Source organism: Onychostoma macrolepis, chromosome 01 (genome assembly GCF_012432095.1).
Source record: "Onychostoma macrolepis isolate SWU-2019 chromosome 01, ASM1243209v1, whole genome shotgun sequence".
Lineage (NCBI taxonomy): Eukaryota > Metazoa > Chordata > Actinopteri > Cypriniformes > Cyprinidae > Onychostoma > Onychostoma macrolepis.
In genome coordinates this window covers 32,074,593-32,098,928 of record NC_081155.1, presented here as the reverse complement: position 1 = coordinate 32,098,928, position 24,336 = coordinate 32,074,593, and the positions used below count along the sequence as shown (strand labels likewise).

The 24,336-nt window shown below is 36.5% G+C and overlaps 1 protein-coding gene across 5 annotated transcripts in view; it reads left to right on the top strand.

Annotated features, from left to right (window-relative positions):
- Positions 1–2,119: 2,119 nt before the first annotated feature.
- pax5 (paired box 5) overlaps positions 2,120–24,336 on the top strand; it is a 52,045-nt gene continuing 29,828 nt past the window's right edge. For 2 of the 5 annotated variants that reach the window (XM_058787730.1, XM_058787718.1), the window contains exons 1-5: positions 2,120–2,488; positions 11,472–11,637; positions 14,440–14,637; positions 15,857–15,921; positions 18,322–18,447. In XM_058787730.1, coding sequence (XP_058643713.1) covers positions 2,443–2,488; positions 11,472–11,637; positions 14,440–14,637; positions 15,857–15,921; positions 18,322–18,447 — 601 coding nt within the window. In that variant the 5' untranslated portion in view covers positions 2,120–2,442. Of the gene's footprint in view, positions 2,489–6,247; positions 7,469–10,875; positions 11,638–14,439; positions 14,638–15,856; positions 15,922–18,321; positions 18,448–24,336 lie in introns of those variants that run through there. The other 3 variants (XM_058787708.1, XM_058787699.1, XM_058787723.1) reach the window with 2 other exon arrangements.

Below are 24,336 nucleotides of genomic sequence, written 5' to 3'. Positions count from 1 at the left end.
AGAGTCATGATGTAGGCTATAAAATCCTTTGCAATTTCACACAACAGTTTTCAATAAATAAATGTATTACTTAAATGATTCTGTATTCATTTGCTTAGAGCACAAATATCCTATTTCCAAACATATTTGAACTTTTTTATGGTCACAGAGCAATTCACTTTATATACATTATAATTACATTATAACATGGTAGCCATAGTTTCTGCAAAAAAATAAATAAATAAAAAACGAAAAAATACAAATTAATAATAGTAATAATAATAATAGGCATATTTTCTACAACTATAACACTACAGTACATAATAAACTGTATGGGAAAACCTTCACACTGCCAAAAAAATAAGATCTGACATTTCTCCTTTATTCTTTTAATAGTAACTTTACCAGGTGGTAACAAAAACTGTAGTAGCAGCTATATTAGTATTATCAATTTATTAATAATAATAATAATAATAATTAGGCTATGTTGTTAATAATAATAATAATGCTTTAATTATACATTAAACAGGTGCACATGTAAAAATATATACAGTTCATATAAGCTATAGGCCTATATAGCTACATGCTTATAGATTTTATTTCATTTTTGAAAAATAAGAGGCAGTGGGAAACGGCTCTTCTTCACTGAAATAATAAATCCATTAGAATAATTTTTTTTAAAAATAACTATTTTGTCGCACTTGATGTCCTAAAAATTCTGCCTGTGGTTTGGCCATCGTGGAAAAGAATTCTTTTATTTTAAAGTCTATTATTAATTCCATGGATGGATGGAAAACAGAAGCCCTGTGGTCCCAAGTGTTATAAGATGTGACAAGAAGGAAGAAAGAGGAAGAAAGAGTGGACGTCGATGTAAGTTTATGTAGGACAAGTTTGGCCTTTGATCTCGGAGCGGAGAGTCGTGTGTAGCGATGCGGTTACATCGCCTCAGGTCACCGTGACAACAGCCACCTGCACAGTAACACTGCGCTCATCTGCCAAACTCACCTCAAAATACAGCCCCACTTTCAAATGATTTTATTTATTTATTTATCGCAAATGAATACAGACTTCCCGTCATGCGCGAAAAGTATTGTAATTAAATAATTGACCTCTGGGCCAAAATTATCTGAAACAAGCCACGGGCCACTCCGTATTAAATTAATAAGGTCTAAAAGCTTCATTCATTATTCTGCCTTTAGCCCTCTATCAATGGAACATGGCTTTATGAGGCGCGATTAAATGAGCTACATTTGTTGTTTTCTGAGTAGAGGTCAGAGAGTGCCGAACGGCGCGTCTATCGCATTGTTCAACGCTCAATTGTGTCTGTGTCGCCCATGAACCTCGAGACCTCAAATCATCGCCTGTCATCATCCAGCGCGTGGATTCGCGTGCATTGTTGGTGTTACGAAAAAAAAAAGCAACAATATTCTGCAGAAGTCTTGTTAGATGCTTTAAAAAAAATGCAATGCAACCAAAAAGCCTCTCCATATTTATTTATTTATTTATTTTATTTGGTAGGATACTATAAACATTATTAGACCTGCATTATTGTTTGACATGTCTAAATGTTCATGCACATGCATTTATAATAGACTATGTATCTGAATCAATACTGGACTGTTTTTAAATAAAATACCTTAGTAACTTAATATTTAAAGTTACTGTAGTGTTATTTGACTTTAATAAACCCAAAATTAGCTCGGTTACGATTCTTGCACATGCTTAAAATGATTTTGGTTAAATTTTACAGTGTAATTATACATTTAAGTACTGAGCAGTATTAATTAACTACACGTACTTACTATATGGTTAGGGTTTGGCTTAGAGTTACTTGCATGTAATTAGGCCTATGCATAATTTATTGTTATTATAATAGTAAGTACATGTAACATGCAACAAGGACACCTTAAAATAAAGTGTTGCCATGATTTTTAAAAAAACTAAATATCATGTTCTGTATTTCACTTATCTCCTGAACCCCAAATCCCTTGACGCACTTAAACTTGTCAGCATGAGAGAGAGAGACTGCGATAGAGGGAGCGAAAGTTATGTTTGAAAAGTGTTACCAACAAACGAACAGATATACGCGCCTACGCATAGACCCACTGCCCATATCAGAAGAGGGGAGCAGTTCGTGTGTGTGTGTGTGTGTGTGAGTGAGAGAGAGAGAGAAAGAGGAAGAAAGAAGGCATGAGCGCGCGGCTCTTTCTTGACTTTGCCCCATAATCGTTTCACGCTTCCTTCAGAGTCTCTTTTCCACCTAAAACGTTTAGTCTCACTCCAGTGAACAATTGCAACGGCGCAACAGGGAGCGGAAGAGTCACATTATTTCAAACTACCATTCGTCAAAACCACTGTTACAAAAAAGAGCAGAGAGAACAGCAACAGAGGATATAGGAGAGGGAACTTTTTTTGTTCTCACCCCCCCCCCGCTCATCCCTCTGTCCAACCTCTAGCCACGGCATGGACTTGGACCAAAAGGGTCCATCTCTGCGCATCGGACGGTCGGGTAGGGCCTTGTTTTTCCATTTCATTTGAACTACTGTTGTTTGTTCAAAGTTGTCTACTAATAAAACTGTCTCTTTTACAAAACTAAACTAACAAATACAGCATTCGTGCACTTACTACATGAGCTAATATGTCTTTTATAAAACTGCTTGGTTTTTGGATTGACCCTTATATCGATATGAATTTTGAAGGTTCATCTTGTGACACTTTTAACATCAAAAATCTAGAGCAACACGGGCCTAGAAATTCTATAAGCTTTCATGTGGGCCACACCTTTGCTGACTCTGTGATTTTGACAGCAATGTGCTTTTGAGCTTGAAGTGTGCTGGGTTTAGGCCTATTTGCCGGGACTATTACAGTCCAAAGGGACATAATCAAAATTCAAAACCGTCACACGAAATTTCAAAACAGAACTATACGTGAAACCAATTACATTTCCTGTCACACAATGAGGTTGTTGAAAGATGTATGCTCCAATGGAAAAGGTTTGAGCCCGAGTGTGAGTGTCTATACTGCAGATGTTTTCATTCAGGATCCAAAAGCATGAATTATGACTGTTCAGTCCATGGATTCAGTAGCAAATAGTTCTGTGTTTTCATAAACGTTCGTCGTTCACGCGTCACATTTAGAGCTCCCAATGAAATGGCGCGTGCAATCGAGATTTATGCGTAAATTCTGCCGGTGCTTTGCTAAACGTGAGATACACAAATCGCACAATAGTCAAAATTGATTGTTGTCATCTAGAAATTGCATTGTGTTAGTATAAAGCTATACATAAAGGGGACATGCATTGCTGTATGCCTACTTTTCTTCATAACATAATGAAAAATGACACATGTTCTTTAATTGCTCTGCCAACTAAAGCGGGACCTACCAGTTTAAACCAGTGGTTCATCTCACCTGGTTCAAAACGACTCGCCCGGCTTTCCTCGAAGACTATAAATAATATTATTATGCGACATTCTAGTAGCATATTTGGTTTTTATTTGTCTGGTGATTTTATTTTTGTTTTGTTTTTATTGGCCTACTGTGATTCAGTTTGGCCTTTTTGTGTCAAAAATACATCTTTGATAGATAGGCCACAGCCTTTTAAGCTTAAATATCTGATAGTCTTGAAGTCCTTTGGCTAGAAGTTCTGCGTGTTTCACCCAATGATAGCACCTGGGACATAATTTATAGAATTGATCTAACTTTCGATTGAACTAAAACACCATCTCCACTTCTCACGAATACAATATGAGAGTTTGTGTCAGTGATGTGATTCATTGCACATACGGCCAACTTGGGGTGGACTGGAACCATGTGCTTGGCTTTGAAATATTCACAATTATTATTAATAAATATTCAGATTTGTGCCCACTTCTGAACACTTTTATAGAAATGTTATATTTTTGTTTACTATTTATTAGGCTATATTTATTTTCTTAAGATTACCTACGTAAGTGACCTGAATCCGACTCCTTATTATTGCTTTATTAATTTTCTCAAAGCGTTAAAAAAATTAGGCTAATACATTATATTGATTTAACAAATAGTTTGAATGATGAACTTTAATTAAAAAATCCAAACCAGAACCAAAATAAATTTTTATACATGATTTTAGTTGTTTTAGTTTGACTTGTTTGAATATTTAATTTGCTAAATATATGCAGAAAAATAATTTTGGGTAAATTCTTATAAGCAAGAATTTCCCCAATAAGACAGAATTTGTATTGACTATATTGAGAGTATCACGTGGGCCACAGCTTTAAAAAGGGGCAGATTAGATAAACTAAAATAATTAAGATAATTTACTCGAAAAATTTAAATTGTTTAATCAGCCTAACGTTATAAAACAATTATTGTGGTCCGCGTTTGTCTCTCAACATAAGGAACAAAACAACACAACTAACAAATAAATGATTGAGAAATGTCAACTGAAAGTCCTTCATAACACTGAAAGAACATGGAAGTGTTCAACTTAATTGTTAACGTAAGTAAAATAACTTAATGATCTCCATATTTAAACATCTTATTAAATTTAAAACGGAATGCAAAATATCTTCAAATAGCGTTATTGTCTATTTTAATATTGCAACACGTTTATCATTAGATACTGTGATTTCACAAGTGTATAAGTGAGCGTGTGTGTAAATGTGTGTGTGTGTGTGTGTGTGTGTGTCTGGCAAGCTGACGTGATCCAGCTTCTTCACACGAGACCAAAGGTTCGCCCCCTCGTGGCACTTAAGGCGCACCGCGCGGGAATCTTTTCAAGACTTAACAGAATAAGACGAATATGTGTTTAAGCACATGAATTTTGAACATGAGCCACAGGATTCCAGCGACTTAAATGTTGCCTTATTCTGACCACACAGGCAAATGCATGTGTCTCTGTGCTCTAAGAGAGGATAACACTGCGATTGGTCATAGAAGATGCACGAAAACTTTCTCCAAAATGTTCTCAAACAAAACATAAAAAATCAGAAATGAAGAGTTTGCATTGCATACTGGCAAAGAAACATCTCGGCATAATATAATACATTCAGAAACATTATGCAACATTTTTATTTTTATTTTTTCGTTTTATGTTTTATGTTTTGATACAAAAGTTTTGTTTTAGCAGTGTACGTTTTTTGTAGCCTATATAAGGACATAAATTGATAAACGTATACACCTAATAAATAAAAAAACCGACTACATTTGTTAAAAAAATAAAATACTTCAAGTGAATTAATTCAGTAATTTAATCAATTTAATTCAAGTATGTTTTGTGTGCGTGTGTATATGTTCTTGCATAAAATAAATAAATAAATTAATTAATTAATTAAAGACCACATTAACGTTGATAACCCTAATATTACGTTTTAAAAATGCTTGTTATTTCTTGGTATTACACTGATCACCATGATTCTAGCCACCACAACAATTATAATGACCATTATTTAAAAACACATCACAGTTACTAAGTCAACTAAACTAAACATGACTAAATACCAAGTGCTTAATAATCTGTTGGAAGGCTTGTAGTGAAAACTTATTTGGCTTGAAAATAAAGCAAAAATATGCGTGGAGCAGCGCTCGTGTCCGTCAAACAATGTAGATAGGAAGAACCTTTTTTCGAAAGGCGTATAAATTACAACGAATCACTTGGGCAACTTTAATGAATGCATAATCATTCAATTCGTTTATTAAGATTTACCAAACAATTTACCGAAAAAACTTGTTTGTGTTTTGAAGTCGCAATTGCACGTGCAAGTGCGATATTTATAATTTCTAATAATTTGCAAATAGGCCTACAATACTGTTTGAGAAACTCTGTTCATTTATTTTATATGCATTTTTTTTATATGCACATGTAGCTCAGTGCAATGCTACAACGTGTCAAATGCCATAAGCAATATTTTAAAATGATTTTCAATGCATTATATCGGCTTATTCATATAACTGAAAACATTCTGACGCAATACCTAATTATTAACTATTTATTAATTGGATGACTGAAAAGAATGCAAACGGATATTTGAATATTTCAATTTTATCCCCTTCCTTAATTGAAATTAGACATGGGATCAGCGACACCACTGAACCAACTTCGATTCAAGACTCCCTATTTGTCGGTGCACAATTGGGACAGCACGTCACTTTCATATTGGCTGAGTGTTAGCCAATCGGTGTCGTCTTTATCTGAGCGCGACTCAGGGTGATTGTGACGGCAGAGGTGCAGAGCCCGGATAGGTAGGCTTATCTTGATTGACAGTCGCACTCGCGCTCGGTAGTAGATTCAGAGCGCCGTAGCTTTGGCGCTGTCCACACGAGAGCAGGTTCTGAAACGCGCCGTGAGCTCGTGCAGTGTTTGCGCGGTAAGGACGGAGGCTCGACCACTGCTTCTCACCGCCGGAGCGCTCACACGGGAAGAACATCCGATGCGACGAGACAGACAAATTACACTACCGTATCAGCCATCTGAGACTTTCCGTGGATTTTTACGCACGCACTGAGTGGTTCAAAACTTGATAAAGCCTGTTTTCTTCTTCAGGACATTTCTTGGACATTTTTTCAAGTTCAAATTCTTCGCGCAATGGCTATTTTTTATTTTCTATTTAACTTTGGCAAACATTTTGATTCGGGGTTCATACCATGTACTTTTTAATCTCACATGTCCACTGTCGTACGTCTATTGTTTGGGGATCTTCGTACCGTCGGAGTTATCTGCATTTTTTTCTAAAAAAGAGAGTCCGAGGGCGCGCTTTGGGCGATTAGAAGATCAAGATGCAAGGAAATCGCGTTCACGTGAAGATACGTTGAACATGAAGTAAATGTTTTGGTTTGTCGGAAACCTCACCAGGATTTTACAGATCCCTGGTAGAGACGCGCTCTGACAGTGCGAACCTCAGTCACAGTTCACGGGTCACGGTCAGTGGAGCGAGGATGTCAAGATAGAGCTTGGAAACGAGACTTCTACATTTTTATCTAAAGCTTAAGACTGTTCGGACTAATATTCAAATTTGTACATATCGCCGGGACTTTTCTTGAAATTCAATTTTTATGAATCCTCACTGATGTCTGAGTTGGTTCACTCTGGATGTTGGGCCGCAGAAGCAGTTGTGTGACCCCGCAGGGTTGTACCCTGACCGCGCATTTACATTTTTGTTGATTAATTAATGATGAATCAGATAAATGGTTATTTATGAAGTATCTCTTTTCCTTTACCCCGCGAGAATCACAAAAACTATTTACGTATATTCTTCTACTCTTGACCTTAGGCCTTAGGGTCTTCAGGTCCAATTGTTTATTTTCCAACCAAAGTTTCCTTGGACTTCCACACAGCTGAAACTGTTTAAGAGAAACATTTCCGAGCAGAACGGACAGAATACATACGCACAAACCTTTAAAAGAGCAAGAAGAGGACATTATAAGCTTTTTGGTGGCTTTTCACGGGAAGGCCTGTCCTACTGACCGATGGAAATCCACTGCAAACACGACCCGTTCGCAGCGATGCACAGTAAGTTCACGGTAGACCTTCACTTTAGGCTAACTGCTGTTAAAATGTTTGATTTCTTTCAAAGTTCTCAGAATATTCTTTTTTCTCCTATTCTAATATTCCTTTCAGAATTAGAATAGAATTTAAATCTAATAAAAGCAAAGCACTTTGTGCATTGTAGCTGGTAAACTTTAAAAAGGCAACAGCGTCTTAAATAAAGGTGAAGTTTTTGCTGTTTGGGCCAATTTATTTTGGGAATTTCTCTTTATTAAGAACCGGGTTGCTTTGTTAGAGCTTTTGCCTTCTGTTTGACAATCCCTGGGGGAAGAGAGGGGGGAAGAGATCGCGGCCAAGGCCAGCAGCCAGCGGACACAAACTGAACTTGAACCGCAGTTGAGAATATGGCAACCAGGCTCCGTAACCTTTAAATACTTTGCTTGAGGGTGGCTGTAAGCAGGCCACTTGTGAGGTTAAAAACGAAAGCTGAAGTTGCCCACTGTAGCGGAGAGATGTGTGGTCACTCATTCGTGACATGGCGGACACCGGTGGTCCCCAAGATACCAGCGTTAAGGGCCCCTTTTCTCTTTCCCTCTCTTTATTTCTTGTTCTTGTTGCCGCCAACGCGCAAATTACGCACAGTTTACACACTTTAAATCATTACGAATAGGCATATTTAATTTGCAAGACATACTTTAGAATTAATTTTTAAAAAGTATTTTTCATATTATAAATATTTATAAATTATTTCTGAAAAAAAAAGAAATTCTGTGTACATGTCCTCAATTTGATAGAAAAATAGTTTGAAAATTGAAAATAGCAATGTCTTTGTTACCAAAACCATGAGCTGCCAATCACATATTATGCACATTGAAAATACAACTGTGATCTCTCTCTCTCTCTCTCGTCCCTCTCTCTCTCATTCTTTCTTTCTCTTCCAGTCTTGTTTCTCATCGGTGAATAAAACCTCATACACCAAGCCACCGCAAAACTCAAATATGCGCGCACCCACCCACTCGCACACGCACATCTATGTGAAATGACATCTATTGGCACGGTGAATGAAACGGTGGATTAGATGTATACACATTTCAGAAGCTAGAACGAATCACGTTTCCTTTCCGCTACAATATCTCAACACAATCCGCGGGGTAAAACGATTACACCGAAAATGTCAAACGGTGCGAGCCTTAAGAATAGACTGTGACACGAACCTGCGAGACTTTTAGGAAAGACGCAGAGAGAGCAAGAAGACTTTAGGACGTTTTAAACTCATAGTTATCTTGCTCATGAATATTAATAAGACTTTGCCGGTTTTAAAAACTAAAAACGTGTGATCATAAAAAGTGTGAACTCTTGTACAATGCAGCCTAAGTTACTATAGGGCCTATATTTAACACTCTCTGGTGCAGTAAATTAGATGTTATTAGGCCACCGGTTGGCCTTCTAAATTTGTTACAGTTTTATGCTAAACTGACATAAACGACGAATGCAGATTAATATGAATATTTCGTGAATTTCAAACATTGTTTCACCTGATCTTATTTAAATGTAAGATGCAAACCTATAAATGTTTATTGTCAATAACTTAAAATAATAATAATAATTCAGTCTTACTTAGAAGTAGAGCTTTGAAGTTTATGCTAAGAAAAAAATATATATTTTGCTGAAATTTCTGAAAAGTGTCATTGTTCTGTTTCTGTGCTCTGAGATTCTCTGCTTGGTTGTTGGTTGTCGCCTGTTTAAAACCATCAGCATTTTTTTTTTTTTTTTAATAATTGGCAACATTTTACGTAGATTAGACTAAATGTCTTATTAGAAATGAATGAATTCATAAATAAATAAATAACCAGGTATTATCAATGAGGCATTAATTACTAATAGGTTATGATAGGCTACGTGATTATCTTGAGTATAAGATAAATGACAAAATAATAATTAATCTGTCGCAAGTAATTTGATTTACAAAGCCTACAATAGTTTATAAGCTAATTATGAATAAAAAAAACCTCTCTTTAAAACTTTTTTTTTTTTAAATCCAGCAAACCTAAACGCTTGTATTCAACGATAGGCTACTTCTTATTTATTAGGCTACTTTAATATTATGATTATACTTTTTTTTCCATTACATGATAAAACAAATTCTTTTCATTTTTAAATCTGTGATTTTAGTTTCAAACGCTGCATTTTTTTCCCCGAAAACACTGAATTTACCATGCATGAAAGAAGGTAGTCCCTTACTTGTTTTTTTCCCTTCGCGAGTCTGTTTGTTAAAGCACGCTGATGTCACGTCGCGTTGCTGGCGCTTGGTTCGCTCTGTTTGGAGCTCGGTTTAATCGGAGCGGCCGATAGCGGATCGTAATGGAGCAGCGTCTCTAATCGGGTTTATTTTCTGGATGGGGGAGCATGAATGTCTTTCAGTCGCTCTCGCTATTTCTAAACGGAACCTGCCTCGAAATCAATCAAAGCTCTAGGAACACTTCGATTTATAAGCCAGCCGTATTTGCAGAAGAAACGGGCAAAAGTCTTGGTCAGATCACATCTGAATAGCTTGTTTCGTTTAATCCCTATTGCAGCCTTTTCTCTCTTTCTCTCTGTGACATGCACTTATATTCAAACAAACACACACTCATACATATACACACACACACACACACACACTCATACTTGCTCTCATTCACACTCAAACACAAACTTGCACTATGCATCATTTAATTGTATGCATGCTTTGTACATAACTTTATTACTGTAAATCAGTGCTTATAGCTGCAGTTGACAAAGTATTTGAAATTCAAGATAAATTGATCTAAAAAAAATATTCTGAGCAATGCATTTTTTTAGAACTTAAATAAGCACTTCCAGAGGAAGAAACATTTTATACTCAAGTTTCAACTCAGTTTGTTGTATTTTACTGTTTCCTTTGTAGTGGGTATATACAAATATAGTACTTTTTATTTAAACAGGAGATTAAGCAAAACTGGCTTTGTTTTAAAAATAATTATTCATTTAGCAGATCTTTTTATCCAAAGCGACTTACAAATGAGAAATGTGTTTGCACACCTAATTTTAAATGCACATCTTTAAAAATCAATTTAGCTAGTTGACTCCATGACTTCATCACTTTGCTCAAGGGTATTAAAATAATAAACTGTAACTGAAAGACACATAAGGAAAAAACAAAAGGAAACTAAAACATTAATAGAAAGGAAAAAGAAAAGGAGGTAAAATGAAATAGAAAACAAAATGAGTTAAAAAAAAAAGGTTTACTAACCCACCTCTCAGAAATCTAACAGGTCAAATCACTCACTAAAGGATTTATTTTTTTTTAAATATGAAAATGCTGTTTTTTCTGCATATTGCCTTGAGAAAATGAAAATGACATGTAGCTGGGTTTTAATTTTCTGTTAGCTGAACTTATGTATTTAGTGATGGGCACACAAGGCCAGTTAGGTCTGTTTGATATTGCCTTCTCGGATGTATTTAAGATCCATTACCCTGTAGCTTGGATTAACAGACACCCCCCAGTTCTTTTGTGTGTGTAAATGTGTGTTTGTGTGTTCCCCTTCTGAAGCAATCAGTATGTTAATATGACAGATTGACTGGATTACCACGTAGACTTCTGCACTGAAATGATGATAAGATACTGAATTCTAATGAATATATACAGTACAAGAATGAAGGAAAATTGGTATCCAAAAGTCTAAGCCCACCAAGGAGGTCCATCCCACCACCCACTGTGCAAAAAAGACACACAACAACGATTATAGACAGACACACAAATAAGACAGACAGACACAAATACTAACTTGGGTGAGGAGGTCATGTGCAGTTCTCTAGGTGACCACCAGGGGTGATATGATAAAGAGGAGAGGAAGAGACTGCATAATCATAACCTTCAGGTCAAAGACACACACACACACACACCAGGATGGGACAGCAACGCTTTTTGCCCACCACGTGTCAGCTTCTGTATTTAAGGAAGATATGATTTGCTCAGTTTCCCTTTTATTGCTGTTTGTGTCTGCAGGGCATGGAGGGGTGAATCAGCTGGGTGGGGTGTTTGTAAACGGGCGGCCCTTGCCTGATGTGGTGAGGCAGAGGATAGTAGAGTTGGCCCATCAAGGCGTACGTCCGTGTGACATCTCCCGCCAGCTCCGGGTCAGCCACGGCTGCGTCAGCAAGATACTGGGCAGGTGAGTTCTGCTTATTGTAAAGAAAAGTGAAGAAGCCTTTTGAGCTTACATCACTAGCAAAAAAGTGCCAAAGTACATAGTACTAATGTATTTTGCATGTAACGTAAGAACAATGGTAATACCATGGTACACGCAGTATATAGTTACCATTTAGGACAACTATACTTTTTTGTGTGGTTTCTATTACTTCCATATACTCATGCTGTATATATTACATTTAAAACATTGAGAAGCACGCTAATGTTACAAAAATTCTGTCTTGATTCTGAACTTTAAAAATTCTGAACTCCACAATTCCACAAAAATATTGAACTGTTTTCAACACTGATAATACTAAGAAATTCAGCTTTGCCATCACAGGAAAAAGATACATTTTAGAACATATTCAAATAAAATTTGATACAGTTGTAAAAAAAATATTTCACAATTTTAAAGACTTCTTTGAAAAACATTAAAATGGTTATGAGCTGTTTTTTTTTTTTTTTTAATTCACTTTATGCAGCTCACTTCTCAAGCTGTAAACATCTAGATTAACATGAGCTGTATAATATTATAATCAAGAGTGAATGAGTCTGGCAACTACTGGCAAACGTGATTAGACATGCTGGACCTCTCATATCTCATTACAGAGGTCAAATAACAGTTTCTTGAGTTATTAAATGATTATTTCCTATAACAATGTACTGGCAGTGTAATGTTGGCCAAATGTGTTTGTAGTCTGCGCTATCAGACACCACGGATTAGTTCCCACACATGGAGTTTGCCTAGTCCCAGACTGAAAAGGATGTTGAATAGAGAATCTCTATTGCCCGTGCTATTTTATCCAGAAATAGGCTTAATCTTTGCCTGGGAAACCAGCTTAATGTCCTCTATTGCATTCAAACAGTGGGGCCAGTATGTGTTTGGAGTCTTGCCTTTAAATGCTTTCCAACCCTCCTTCCGTTCATTCATCAAGTCAACTTTTACTTAATCCATAATAAATATCAATTTCTGAAATATCCATGAATGCTGTCCGTTCGCTTGATATTCCCTCGTCGGTTCAACTTGAGGCTGACTCAGCGCTTCCTTTCAAAGAAGACACGTTGAAATTCAAAAATTCTCAAATCTCGCACTGAAGCCAAAGTCAAAGCGCCGTCTTTTCTTTCTGTCTTTCTGGGACAAAAAAGAAAAGATTCATCACATTTTACATTTGCATCAAAATGACACTGGCACCATACGTCTCCCGAGGCGGGAGGGATGGCTGGAAGGACAGAGAGAGAGAGGGAGAGAGAGAGGAGGAAAGAGAGAAGGAGAGGGAGGAAGGGGTTAAGGGGGAGGACAGAATTTGAATGGATAAAGGTGTGGATTAGTGCTAGAGCCTTTAGCTATATCAAAAAAATGTGTTTCCCATTGTTCTCCTTTGCCTCAACCCTCTTCCCCCAGCCCTGGTCCAACTCACTCAACCGTTACTGCGGCGCTCGGTGCGTGTGTGTGTGTGTGTGTGCGGTAATATCTTCCCTCCCTCTTACTGCTCAGGCAGAAAACACACTAATATGTGGGCTGCAAGTGAGGTTTGAGTAAATAAGGCGTATGACTAACTCTGCTCTCTTGTTAATGAGGGAATTTTCTGCACGCTCATTTTGGTGAGCTTTTCATGGCTGTGCTGTATGAGCTGTGCTTTTGGTTTATGATTGTGTGTTGGACCTTAACTAAACTAAAGCAGTTAGACACGTGAGATGAAGCGGAGCACCTAAAACCCCCTTAACCTTGGGAAAAATCTCTATAATGCACAACATGGCTTGTTGCTTGATAAAACACCAGCAAGAGCAATATATGAGACATCAGTGTTCAATAAATGTGTTCATATTAATAATCTAAGATAGCATTAATTTATCAATATTATTACAGTTTCCAATACATTTTCTTTCGGTTAATAAGCATATTGATATTAAGGTACTTATAATATCATCTATCAATACTATCTTAATGTACACTACCATTCAAAAGTTTTGGGTCAATAGAAACTAATACTTTTATTGAACAAGGATACATTAAATGTGTCGAAATACACCCCCCCCCCCCCCAAAAAAAAATTTGATGCTACAAATTTATATGAATGCTACCATATTTCAAATAAATGCTGTTCTTTTAAACTTTCTGTTCTTCAAAGAATCCCCAAAAAAGTACTACAGTTTTCACAAAAATATTAAACTGTTTTGAACAATGATAATAATAAATGTTTCTTGAGTACCTAATCAGCATATTAGAAAAATTATTAATTCATATTAATCATTTAAAATAATTACTCCACCAAATTACCTAATTTTCAATATATTTTAGAGTTTTTAATAAATTTATTATTATTACTAATTAATTCAAATGAATAATATATAATAATAGGATTTTTTTAAATATGAATAACTTTAACGATCATTCCACCATAACAATTTGCTTAAATATAGGCTGTTTACACTTGCCATGTATCTTAATTCAGCATTAATACAGAATGTGTGGTCACAGGTGTGCTGTTATCTGCATGGCTTTAAAGCGTCTCATCCATTCAGAATTTAGACCAGACCCTGTTTTATAATTCCTGTGTGTATGCCTAACATATAAGGTTTGATAGTGCTCATCTGTGGCTGTTTTTTGTAAACATGCTGAACAGACTGATATTTTTTGCACGTTCTCTGTGTCTGCGTTACTAGTTACCAACTGTGCACTGACCGCAAGACATTACAGCATACGATGCTGGATAAGCATCTATTCTATCTCTCTGTTTATCTTGCCTGGTGATATACAGCTCTCTATCTGTCTGCTCCACAGGTACTATGAGACAGGTAGCATCAGACCAGGGGTGATCGGAGGCTCCAAACCAAAGGTTGCTACACCCAAAGTCGTCGACAAAATCGCTGATTACAAACGCCAAAACCCCACCATGTTTGCCTGGGAGATCCGAGACAGACTGCTGGCAGAGAGAGTGTGTGACAATGACAGCGTGCCCAGCGTCAGCTCAATCAACAGGTGTGTGTGCATTGTAAAAATCATCCATTTAACTTGACAAACATTTCTGTCTATTTGATGTCCATTTGATCAGTCGATTTCATCATCAGTTATTCAATTCACTTTGTTTCTCTTAAAATGTAAGGGGATAAAACATAACATTTTAAAGATTTTATTGGGTTGAAATAGTTTAAAGTGTGTTTTCCGAATGTGTCTGTGGTGTTGCCTCACTTGAATAAAGTGTTTTGTACTAGTCATTAAATTTTTTTTTTTAATTAATACTTTTATTGAGCGTGGGATGCATTAAATTGAACAAAAGTGACAGAAAAGCCATTTATAACATTTCATTAAAAAATCTATTTCAAATAAATGTTCTGTTAGTCAAACAATCCTGAAAAAAATGTATCACAGTTTCCACAAAAATATTAAGCAGCACAACTATTTTCAACATGGATGTTTCATCATATTAGCATGATTTCTGAAGAATCATGTGACAGTGAAGACTGGAGAAATGTCTTCTGAAAATTCAACTTTGCCACCACAGGAATAAATTCCATTTTAAAATATATTAAAATAGAAAACGGTTATTTGAACTTGCAATAATATTTTAAATATTGATGTATTTACTCTATTTTTGATCAAATAAATGCAGTCTTGGTGAGCATAAGCGACTTAAGACATAAGAGACAAACACATTTAAAAATGTATTACCTTCCCCAAACTTTCGAATGGTACTGTATACAGTATGTGTGCAAAATAAGATTAGAAATGTGATAGAGCAATGCATGGAGAAGAGATAGAAAGAATGGAGGGAGAGAGACGTAGATAAAGGAAAACAATGCGACTGAGTCAGTGGTGTAAAAAGAAACACATATTCATGAGCAGTGTCCAGCTCACTGGTTCAACAGCATGTGTACAATGACAACCTTTCTCAGAGAGCGAGAGCAAGAGAGAAAGAAACAGAGGGAGGGAGAGAGAGAGAGAGAGAGAGAGAGACGAGGAGGAGAGGGGAAAGGTGCTTTGCTTGAGCAGCCATGCAGGAAGTGTGAGACTCTGCTGCCATGTCAGCCTGCATGAGCCACTTCTCTCTCTCACACACACACACACACACACACACACACACACACACACACACTTCACGTGTTTGCATACTTATATCAAAGCATATACAGTATCACAGCACCTTTCATGGTAAACCTTAAACACATGGTAATGTCTGTTTGCTCCAACTTTGCTGCAGGATCATTCGCACTAAAGTTCAGCAACCACCTGGCCAATCAGGAGCTGTCTCTGCCCATAACTTAGGTAAGAGTCAACTTCACATATACTTTTGTCATATTTCAAACTATTCAAAATACAGAACTTTAGTTCTTTTTTGGAATACCAGGGAGTAACATATTTGGATTAAAAAAAAGAGAAATGTAGCTTCTGAAAAAAAGGTGTTGACATACATCCCATTCAAATGTTTGGGGTAAGTAAAGAAATTATTACTTTTATTTAGCAAGGACGTATTATATTAACCAAAAGTGACAGTAAAGATATTTATAATGTTACAAAAGATTTTAACTTTCTATTCGTCAAAGCGTTCATTATTTTGTTTATCTATTCGTCCATTTTTTTCAAGGATTCTTTGATCAAATTAATCATGGATTGTACAAGCAGCTCAACTTTTTCAACATTTATAAAACTCTGAAATGTTTCTTGAGCACCAAATCAACATATTATAATAATTTCTGAAGGATCATGTCAAACTGAAGACTGGATAAATACTGTAAAATGAATATATACTTCTTTTTGTTTTTCTGATCAAATAAAGGCAGTTTGAGACATTCTTGAAGCACATATGAGATCATGTGAGATCTCAGGAGAAAGTAAAAAGTAAAAAAAAGTAAAACGTTAAAGTAGTACTCATTTGCTCTCCATTGAATTTATTTCCTGAAGGTTTCAACATCAACATCAGATTTGAGCTTTTTAAACATTTACTGAACTGTATTGCAATCAATCTCCCCAATCTTTAATGTTTGATTAAATGCTTGAATCTATACTGTTGTTCTGACACTCAAATGTCCCCGAAAACCAAAGGGGAATCTCCAAAAATGGTCTGAGATCAGTTTTAGAGGAAAACTCCCGTCGGCAGTTAATAAAGTATTGAACTGCGCTTGTCTCACTGTCAGTAATCTTCATAATCGCGCACCTCCACTTAATCTAAATTAATTTCACACGCACAACGCTCGCCAGTTCTCCGTCTCCTTCAGATCATGATGATAAATAGTTCTCATACTCAGGCGGAAAATTGAAATTTAGGGATTTTGAATATAAAGCGTTTGCTTCGGGTTTCCATTCCTCAACGCGAGGAGAAAAAAAGTGTGAAAGAATAAGAGATTCAGATAATTGAAACGATAAATCAAGAGTAAAAAAATGGAGGGATATGCATTCATTACATTTTCCACCTGGTTAGCAAACGAGAGCGGCGGGTGAGCAAAGGCGTTTATCTTTTCTCCGAGCGATTTGTTTTTCTTTTTTCCCACCTTCTCCATTTTAGCACAGTCTGTTGGGATGTGGGATTAGCCTCATCTCTACACCTTAGTGTCCCCTTGGGGCCACTGTACTGTCACTCAGGCTGTACGTCAGCTGACAGGAAGTGAGATAAAGAGGAGAGAGAGAGAGAGAATGAAGGGTTGACAGAGAGAAGACTTTGTGGCCTTGTCCCCTACCGCCAAGACCTCACAGACAGCCAGACATGTCGAAAAGCTGTTAGCTTGTTAGCGTCTTATCCTTGGGCGGCAGCACGTTGCCAAAACTGAGTGACAGCAGTTTTTGGTGAAAGGCCTTTGGCAGGAAAAAACGCCAGGCCAAGAACCATGAAAGAAAAAACAAAACTCAAGAACATACTACACATAAACAAATGACATTGGCCTGGAAGCTTTAAGCGAGCAAAAGCTAGAATCTCAGAAAACCCAATACAGTCAATAGGTCTATTAAGAGACATTTACACAGCTACATATTTTCTCAGTCCATGCATTTCCAGGAAATTGAGCCGAAGACTAAAGTGGACTAAAAAATGGAAGACAAAAAATAAAAATAATAATAATAAAAAATCTGGAAAAGAAAGCTTTAATAAAGGCATAGTTGATATAATAATTCATTATTTCTTACTCAGGGTGATGTTTTTCCAAATCTGTGTGACTTATTTTCTTCTTTGACTTCCATTTGTATTTTTTGTCAATATAATGCAAGTCGATCCTTTTTAAGTATTTGGCATAACAATTTATTATTATTATTTAGAAAGAAAAAAAAAATCACAAAACTGCCTCACAACTTTTTAATAATTGAAAAACTTTTGTCTGCCAAATCAAAGACCAAAAAAGTCATGTTAACAACCAACATGCAGATGAAAAATCTTAAAACAGGAAATGATATTATGGAAATGACCCCTGCAGAACATCAGGAATGTGGGTTAAGGTTTAGGCAAGATCAGTCGGGGCTGTAAAATGCTATTAATTAATTAGTTAATCATAATATTGATATATGATATTTAGCTTGGAAAAATATTTAAAATATTCAAAAACTTAATTAAAAATATTTAAAAACTGTATATTCTGCCCAAAGTGATTGCAGTGCAATGAGCAGCAATAATGGTGTCCACCATGTTCATGTATGCTTTAGAACATTTCTGGTCTTCATTACCTCTCTGTAACTTTCTAGCCTCTACTGTGGCAGTGACCCAGGTATCTGCAGTAACCAGTGATGCTGCAGGCTCCTCCTACTCCATCAGTGGAATTCTGGGAATTAGCTCACCTGCCGACGCAAGCAAACGGAAGAGAGATGAATGTAAGTCCATATGTGTGCTTTGTTTTCGGGAACTGAAAAGGCCTAGGTTTTGAACATTTAACTCTATGCCAAACTCACTCTTAACTTAACTTAAAGTATTATTAATGCTGTTGCACAACAAAGGGAATTTATTCCATGCAGGACATTTAGTAACTACCAGCAATTACAGAACAAAAAATCAATTACATCCTAAATTCAACCTTCATTTTCCTTCTTTCTTTCATTCTTTATTTCATTCCTACGCACAGCATTTTAATGCACTCACACACATGCACACAAGCACAGAGAGCACAGATGGAAGTTGCTGAACATTGACAGATGCATCAGAGTAGGAGGGGGATTGGACACCGCTGGCATGTCTTAGATAAACATCTCTATCCAGGGGAGCCACAGCATGTGCATGTGGATGCGCACGCATGTGTGTTTGCACACATGTGTCTATTAAAAAGCCATTGCTTGGCAGACCCCTGCAGTACACGAGGGAACTCCAGATGTCACCCACATACACACACACACAGTATGACTTGTATCAGACATCAACAATAGAAGATTCCTTTATGTTTGCTGGCCAGGGTTATTTCAGATAAATCTAAAACTGAAACTAAAATGAAAACCATAAAAAAGTAATTGGTTGAAATAAAATAAACATTAGCAATAAACAATAAAATCAAAAGAAAATTTTCAGCTACAACAATTCTCATTTTAATTTGATGCACTGAAGTTTAATTTGATGTTCTAAAATAACTAAAACGGAAAAAATAGACATACCCCCAAAAAAAATAAAGTAAGCTAAAAATCACAAAAACAAATCTACTAAAACTTTAACTAAATTCATACTTATATATCGAAAATCTAAAAGTCAAAACTGAAAATAGAAATAAACTTAATAAAACAAATAATACATTAACTTAATACTAAAATAACACTGTTGGTGCCTATACTTTTAGCAATAATGTATATGTAATTATATGTAAATATAAAGAATAAATGTTTTGACAGTATATAATTTTGATGCTATATAGACTATCAAATGAACACATGAAATTTACGGTAGTAGCTGTGGTTGCTAGAACCTTACTGTAAAAATGATGGTAGCAACATTTTAGGGTTATAGGGATTGAACTTAAATTTAATTAACTGATGTAATGTTAATATGAGATCTTACTACTCTGTTTTGTACCTGTAAAATATGCTGATAGCCACTATAATAATATAAAAAAAGAGATGTTGAATTAGATAGCCCTTCCACAAGCTGAGGTATATAAACAGAAGGTGCACAGAGTGTTATGCATGAAATTAAGGTTGCAAAGGGGTGGAAAATTTCCGGTAAATTTCCATAAACTTTCCAAAAATTCCCGGAAGATTCCAAAAAATCCTGTAAAGTTTCAAAAATTTCTGGAATGTTTCGGAAATTTACTGGAAAATTTCCACCTTTTTGCAACCCTACATGAAATACAAAACACCATCATGGTAACACACTACACTAAAACAATGTAATAAACATTAATAAGCAACATAAAATGTAACTCAAATGTAGATAATTGTTATCAGAAATTAACAAGAAACATAATTGTTTAAACAAAATCCCATCAAAATGTAAATTCTCTTGCATGGAATATCAGTTAATCTTTTTATTTTACTGTAAATTATGATGACTTAATTTTACAAAGACTTTTTCAACAGTATTTTACTGTAAAATTACTTAAAATGTCCTGTTAGATCTATTATAGTATATAGTAAGGGAACTTGCTGTTGAAAGTTTGACAGGATAGCATTTTTAGAGTCTTTTATAGTTTTTACAGTGTATACTGTATGTAATATAATACAATAATACTTCAGGTAAAATTAACAACATGCATAAACTATAGATACAATGAAACGTAAGTTGATATGCTAACTACTGGCTTTGCAGAACACACACACACACGCACACACACAAACATCAACGTTCATCCAAGCTCCAATTAGGCCGACGTCTGCCACTTTAATTAATGCAACACATCACATCCAGCAGGGAGGGAGGGGCGACTAAATGAATTTGTGTGTTTAATTGACATGGTGAAACTGCGGGTGGTCAGTGCTGTGATGTTTTGCAGTATGTGAGTGTGTCAGTGCGCTCGCAGCGAGGGATGTTCTCATGGGTTTGCTGAAGGCATAAAGTAACATGAGCGATAGTTTTGGAAGCTAGTAGCCAATACTGCTTGCAAATTTTAAAAGCATAAGGCACGATAAGGACTGTGCATGATTTCGTGAGTATAAGAAAAAATAGAATGGACAAAAAAGGGATGTTTTCTGCACCACTTCAGCAGAATTACAGCAAAAATGAATCATCTTTCATCTGAGTCAATGTGAGTTTTCCATTTGTATTGCATGTTAAACAATTACAAGACAAAAAAAATATACAGTGGGATCAGTGTAGACTGATTCCTCCTATGAGCGATGCTTATTAGCCCATTCTTTGTAAAACACAACCAGTATTGGACAATTCAGGAAACAAATGACGCTTATGAGCCAGTTCTGAATCAAAAACATACAGCATGACCAGTGTAGACAGATTCCTGCAATGAATGAGTCGTATGTCTTTTAATGATTTAAAAATATACAGCATGACCAGTATAGACCAATTCCTGAATGAGTCTTATGGAATGGTTCTTTTTAGAAAATCAAAAATATACAGTGCAACCAGTGTACACTGATTCAAATCAAATCAGTCTAATGAATCGGTTCTTTAGTGAATCAAAACCATACAGGACAACCTGGGTAGACCAGTTCCTGCAACAAATGACTTTTATGAGCTGTGTTTGAGTGAATCAAAATCATACAGTGCAACCTGTGAAGACTGACTCCTACAATGAATAAGTATTATAAGCCGATTCTTTTTTGCGAATCAAAAATATACAGTGTGACCAGTGTACACTGATTACTGCTGTGGATGAGTCTTTTGAGTCTGTTCTTTTTAGTGAACCGAAAATATACAGCATAACCAGTGTAGCTCAAATCCAAAAATGAACGACTCTTGTTAGCCAGTTCTTTTAATGAATAGTTTTAATGAATAAAAGACAAGTTACTCATTGCCCTGTATAATTTACATCATTAGCAAAGATAGAATTTCTTTCATATGCATTTTAAATACAATTGAAATATACCCAAATGAATTTCAATCAAACTGTGAGCTTGTGAATCGGAATCGAATTGGAAAATTTGTATCGAAACCCAGTCCTAAGAAAGTGAGAAATTAAATAAAGACATTTTCCATATACTTCACTAAATTGCGTCTATGTAATACTAGGAATTTCTATGCTTAGTGGTAATGCTTTTAAAAAAGGAGAGGGAGGCAAAATGCATGTTTAGTGAAGCAAGACACTATGATTTCCAGCTGCACACAAGCAGGAAAGGAAGTAACAGAGGGTTTGGACGGCTTAGTGTGTGTGTGTTGTGTATATGTGTTTGGGGAAAGCCCACTGCTGCCCTTTGACCCAAGGGAAGTGATCTGAAAGAGAGAACTTGACTTGTGGGGCCTCTAGAACAGAAGCATTGTGTCTGCCCATTCTCTCTGAACGGAGGAGGAATGGACGAGGGGAGGAGTGGAGGAAAGGAGAAACAGAATAAAGAAAGACAGGAGGCCTGTGGTACGGGGCAGAGGGGTCGGACAATGTTCTCTTTGCCCCCTGAAACAATAATGAAACCTTTCTTTAAGGTAACAGCTTCAAAACATGAAGGAAATGAAAGGAAACATATTGAAAAAATATACAAATTTATAGTTATAATCTGTTAAATTTAACAAACCACACCTAGATGTTTGCATCCGCAGTGGACATCATCAGGACAGACGTGGTTTTCTCTACCGTTTAATGTGTTCACTCCTTGTCCAGTTTCATTTCAGTCATTTTTATCTCGTTCATTCTGTGGAATATTCTGAATGGAAGATAGAGGAAATTTTTAATAAGGTGGGGGGATTGTGAAAGAGAGGGGGAGTGAGAGAGAGAGAGGGAGGATAGGGGATAGATGATAACAGTGGGATTTGTTAAAGGTTGGTATCCCCCTTTCAGAGACTCATACTTTGATCTGTCAAGGTTGACACACACACACACACACACATACACACACACACACACACACACACACACATGCACACACACTCTTCTCTAAGTATATCAAGCGCACAAGGAATCCACTGAGCAGTTTTCTCTGCCCCCTAAAAACCTTCAACCTCACCCCTGAGAGAAAGAGAGAGGAAGACAGAAAGAGACAGAGGGGGCACAACGGTGATCTCATTGTTGCTATTGTCTCTGCTTTTGAAGCAAGGAAGATGCCTCTCCTCCGTTCTCCTTCTGTGTGTGTGTGTGTGTGTGTGTGTGTGTGTGTGTGAATAGTGGGGTTAACCCTGAATGCAGCTGGGCTGTATTGTGTCTGGTTACAGAGAGTGGTTCCCTATAGCAGGTTCAGAGGCTGAAAGACAAAAGGCCAGAGAAACACCGGCCAACTGAATACCTAAGACCAATGAGTCTGTTTGTGTGCGTGTGTTTTTTTTTTAGGGGGTTGGAAACTTGAGAAAGGTTGGTTAAACGTGATGCTGGTATGGTGTGTTTGTTTAAATTTGGTGAAAATAGCTTTATTGGTGACCTCTCTTCTTTCTGTCTCTCTTTTGCTCTGATATGGCTGAGTGGGCTTCCAGATCTGTCTGAAATTGCATTTCACACACGGTGGCTGACACTGTGAAACAGTTACACGCATAACACACACACACACACACACACACACACACACACACACACAGACACACACACACACACACACAAACAGTCACAGATAAACACATATCTGTGTAATAATAACGACTGGAAAAAAGTCCATAACATTGTTTTGACACTCGCTGGCTGTGTTTTCATAAGGTCAAGTGATCCCAGAAGGATATGGATGTTTGAGGACATGTGAAGCAGTAGTTTAAGTGGAAACATTAGGAATTTTGGGAATGTACATTCTTAAGGTATGGTCACATTTACTGTTAGTCATTTCAATAAGGATCCAGCAAATAGGAATTTAGTTTGAGGGTAAAAGATTTCTCAATGCAGATTTCGGAGTTGGTTCAAGTTGGTCGGTTAGAAAGTGGCTTCTATGTGAGCTGTGCTTCATATACTGCAACCCTATTGACAATAGACAATGGGCCTTTTTTGCTTGTGAAATTTTGTAAAATTGGTTAACTGAAACCTGGAAGGGAATACAACATTTTAGGATTTAGGAATTTTATGATAATATAATATACAACCTGAATTCCGGAAATGTTTGATCATTTTTTAAAATTTGAATAAAATGAAAACTAAAAGACTTTCAAATCACATGAGCCAATATTGTATTCACAATAGAACATAGATAACATAACAAATGTTTAAACTGAGAAATTTTACAATTTTATGCACAAAATGAGCTCATTTCAAATTTGATGCCTGCTACAGGTCTCAAAATAGTTGGGACGGGGGCATGTTTACCATGGTGTAGCATCTCTTCTTCTTTTCAAAACAGTTTGAAGACGTCTGGGCATCGAGGTTATACGTTTCTGAAGTTTTGGTGTTGGAATTTGGTCCCATTCTTGCCTGATATAGGTTTCCAGCTGCTGAAGAGTTTGTGGTCGAATTTTTCGTTTAATGATGCGCCAAATGTTCTCTATTGGTGAAAGATCTGGACTGCAGGCAGGCCAATTCAGCACCCGGGCTCTTCTACTACGAAGCCATGCTGTTGTAATAGCTGCAGTATGTGGTTTTGCATTGTCCCGCTGAAATACGCATCTTATGGAGGGGAGCATATGTTGCTCTAAAACCTTTATATACCTTTCAGCATTCATAGTGCCTTCCATAACATGCAAGCTGCCCATACCGTATGCACTTAGGCACC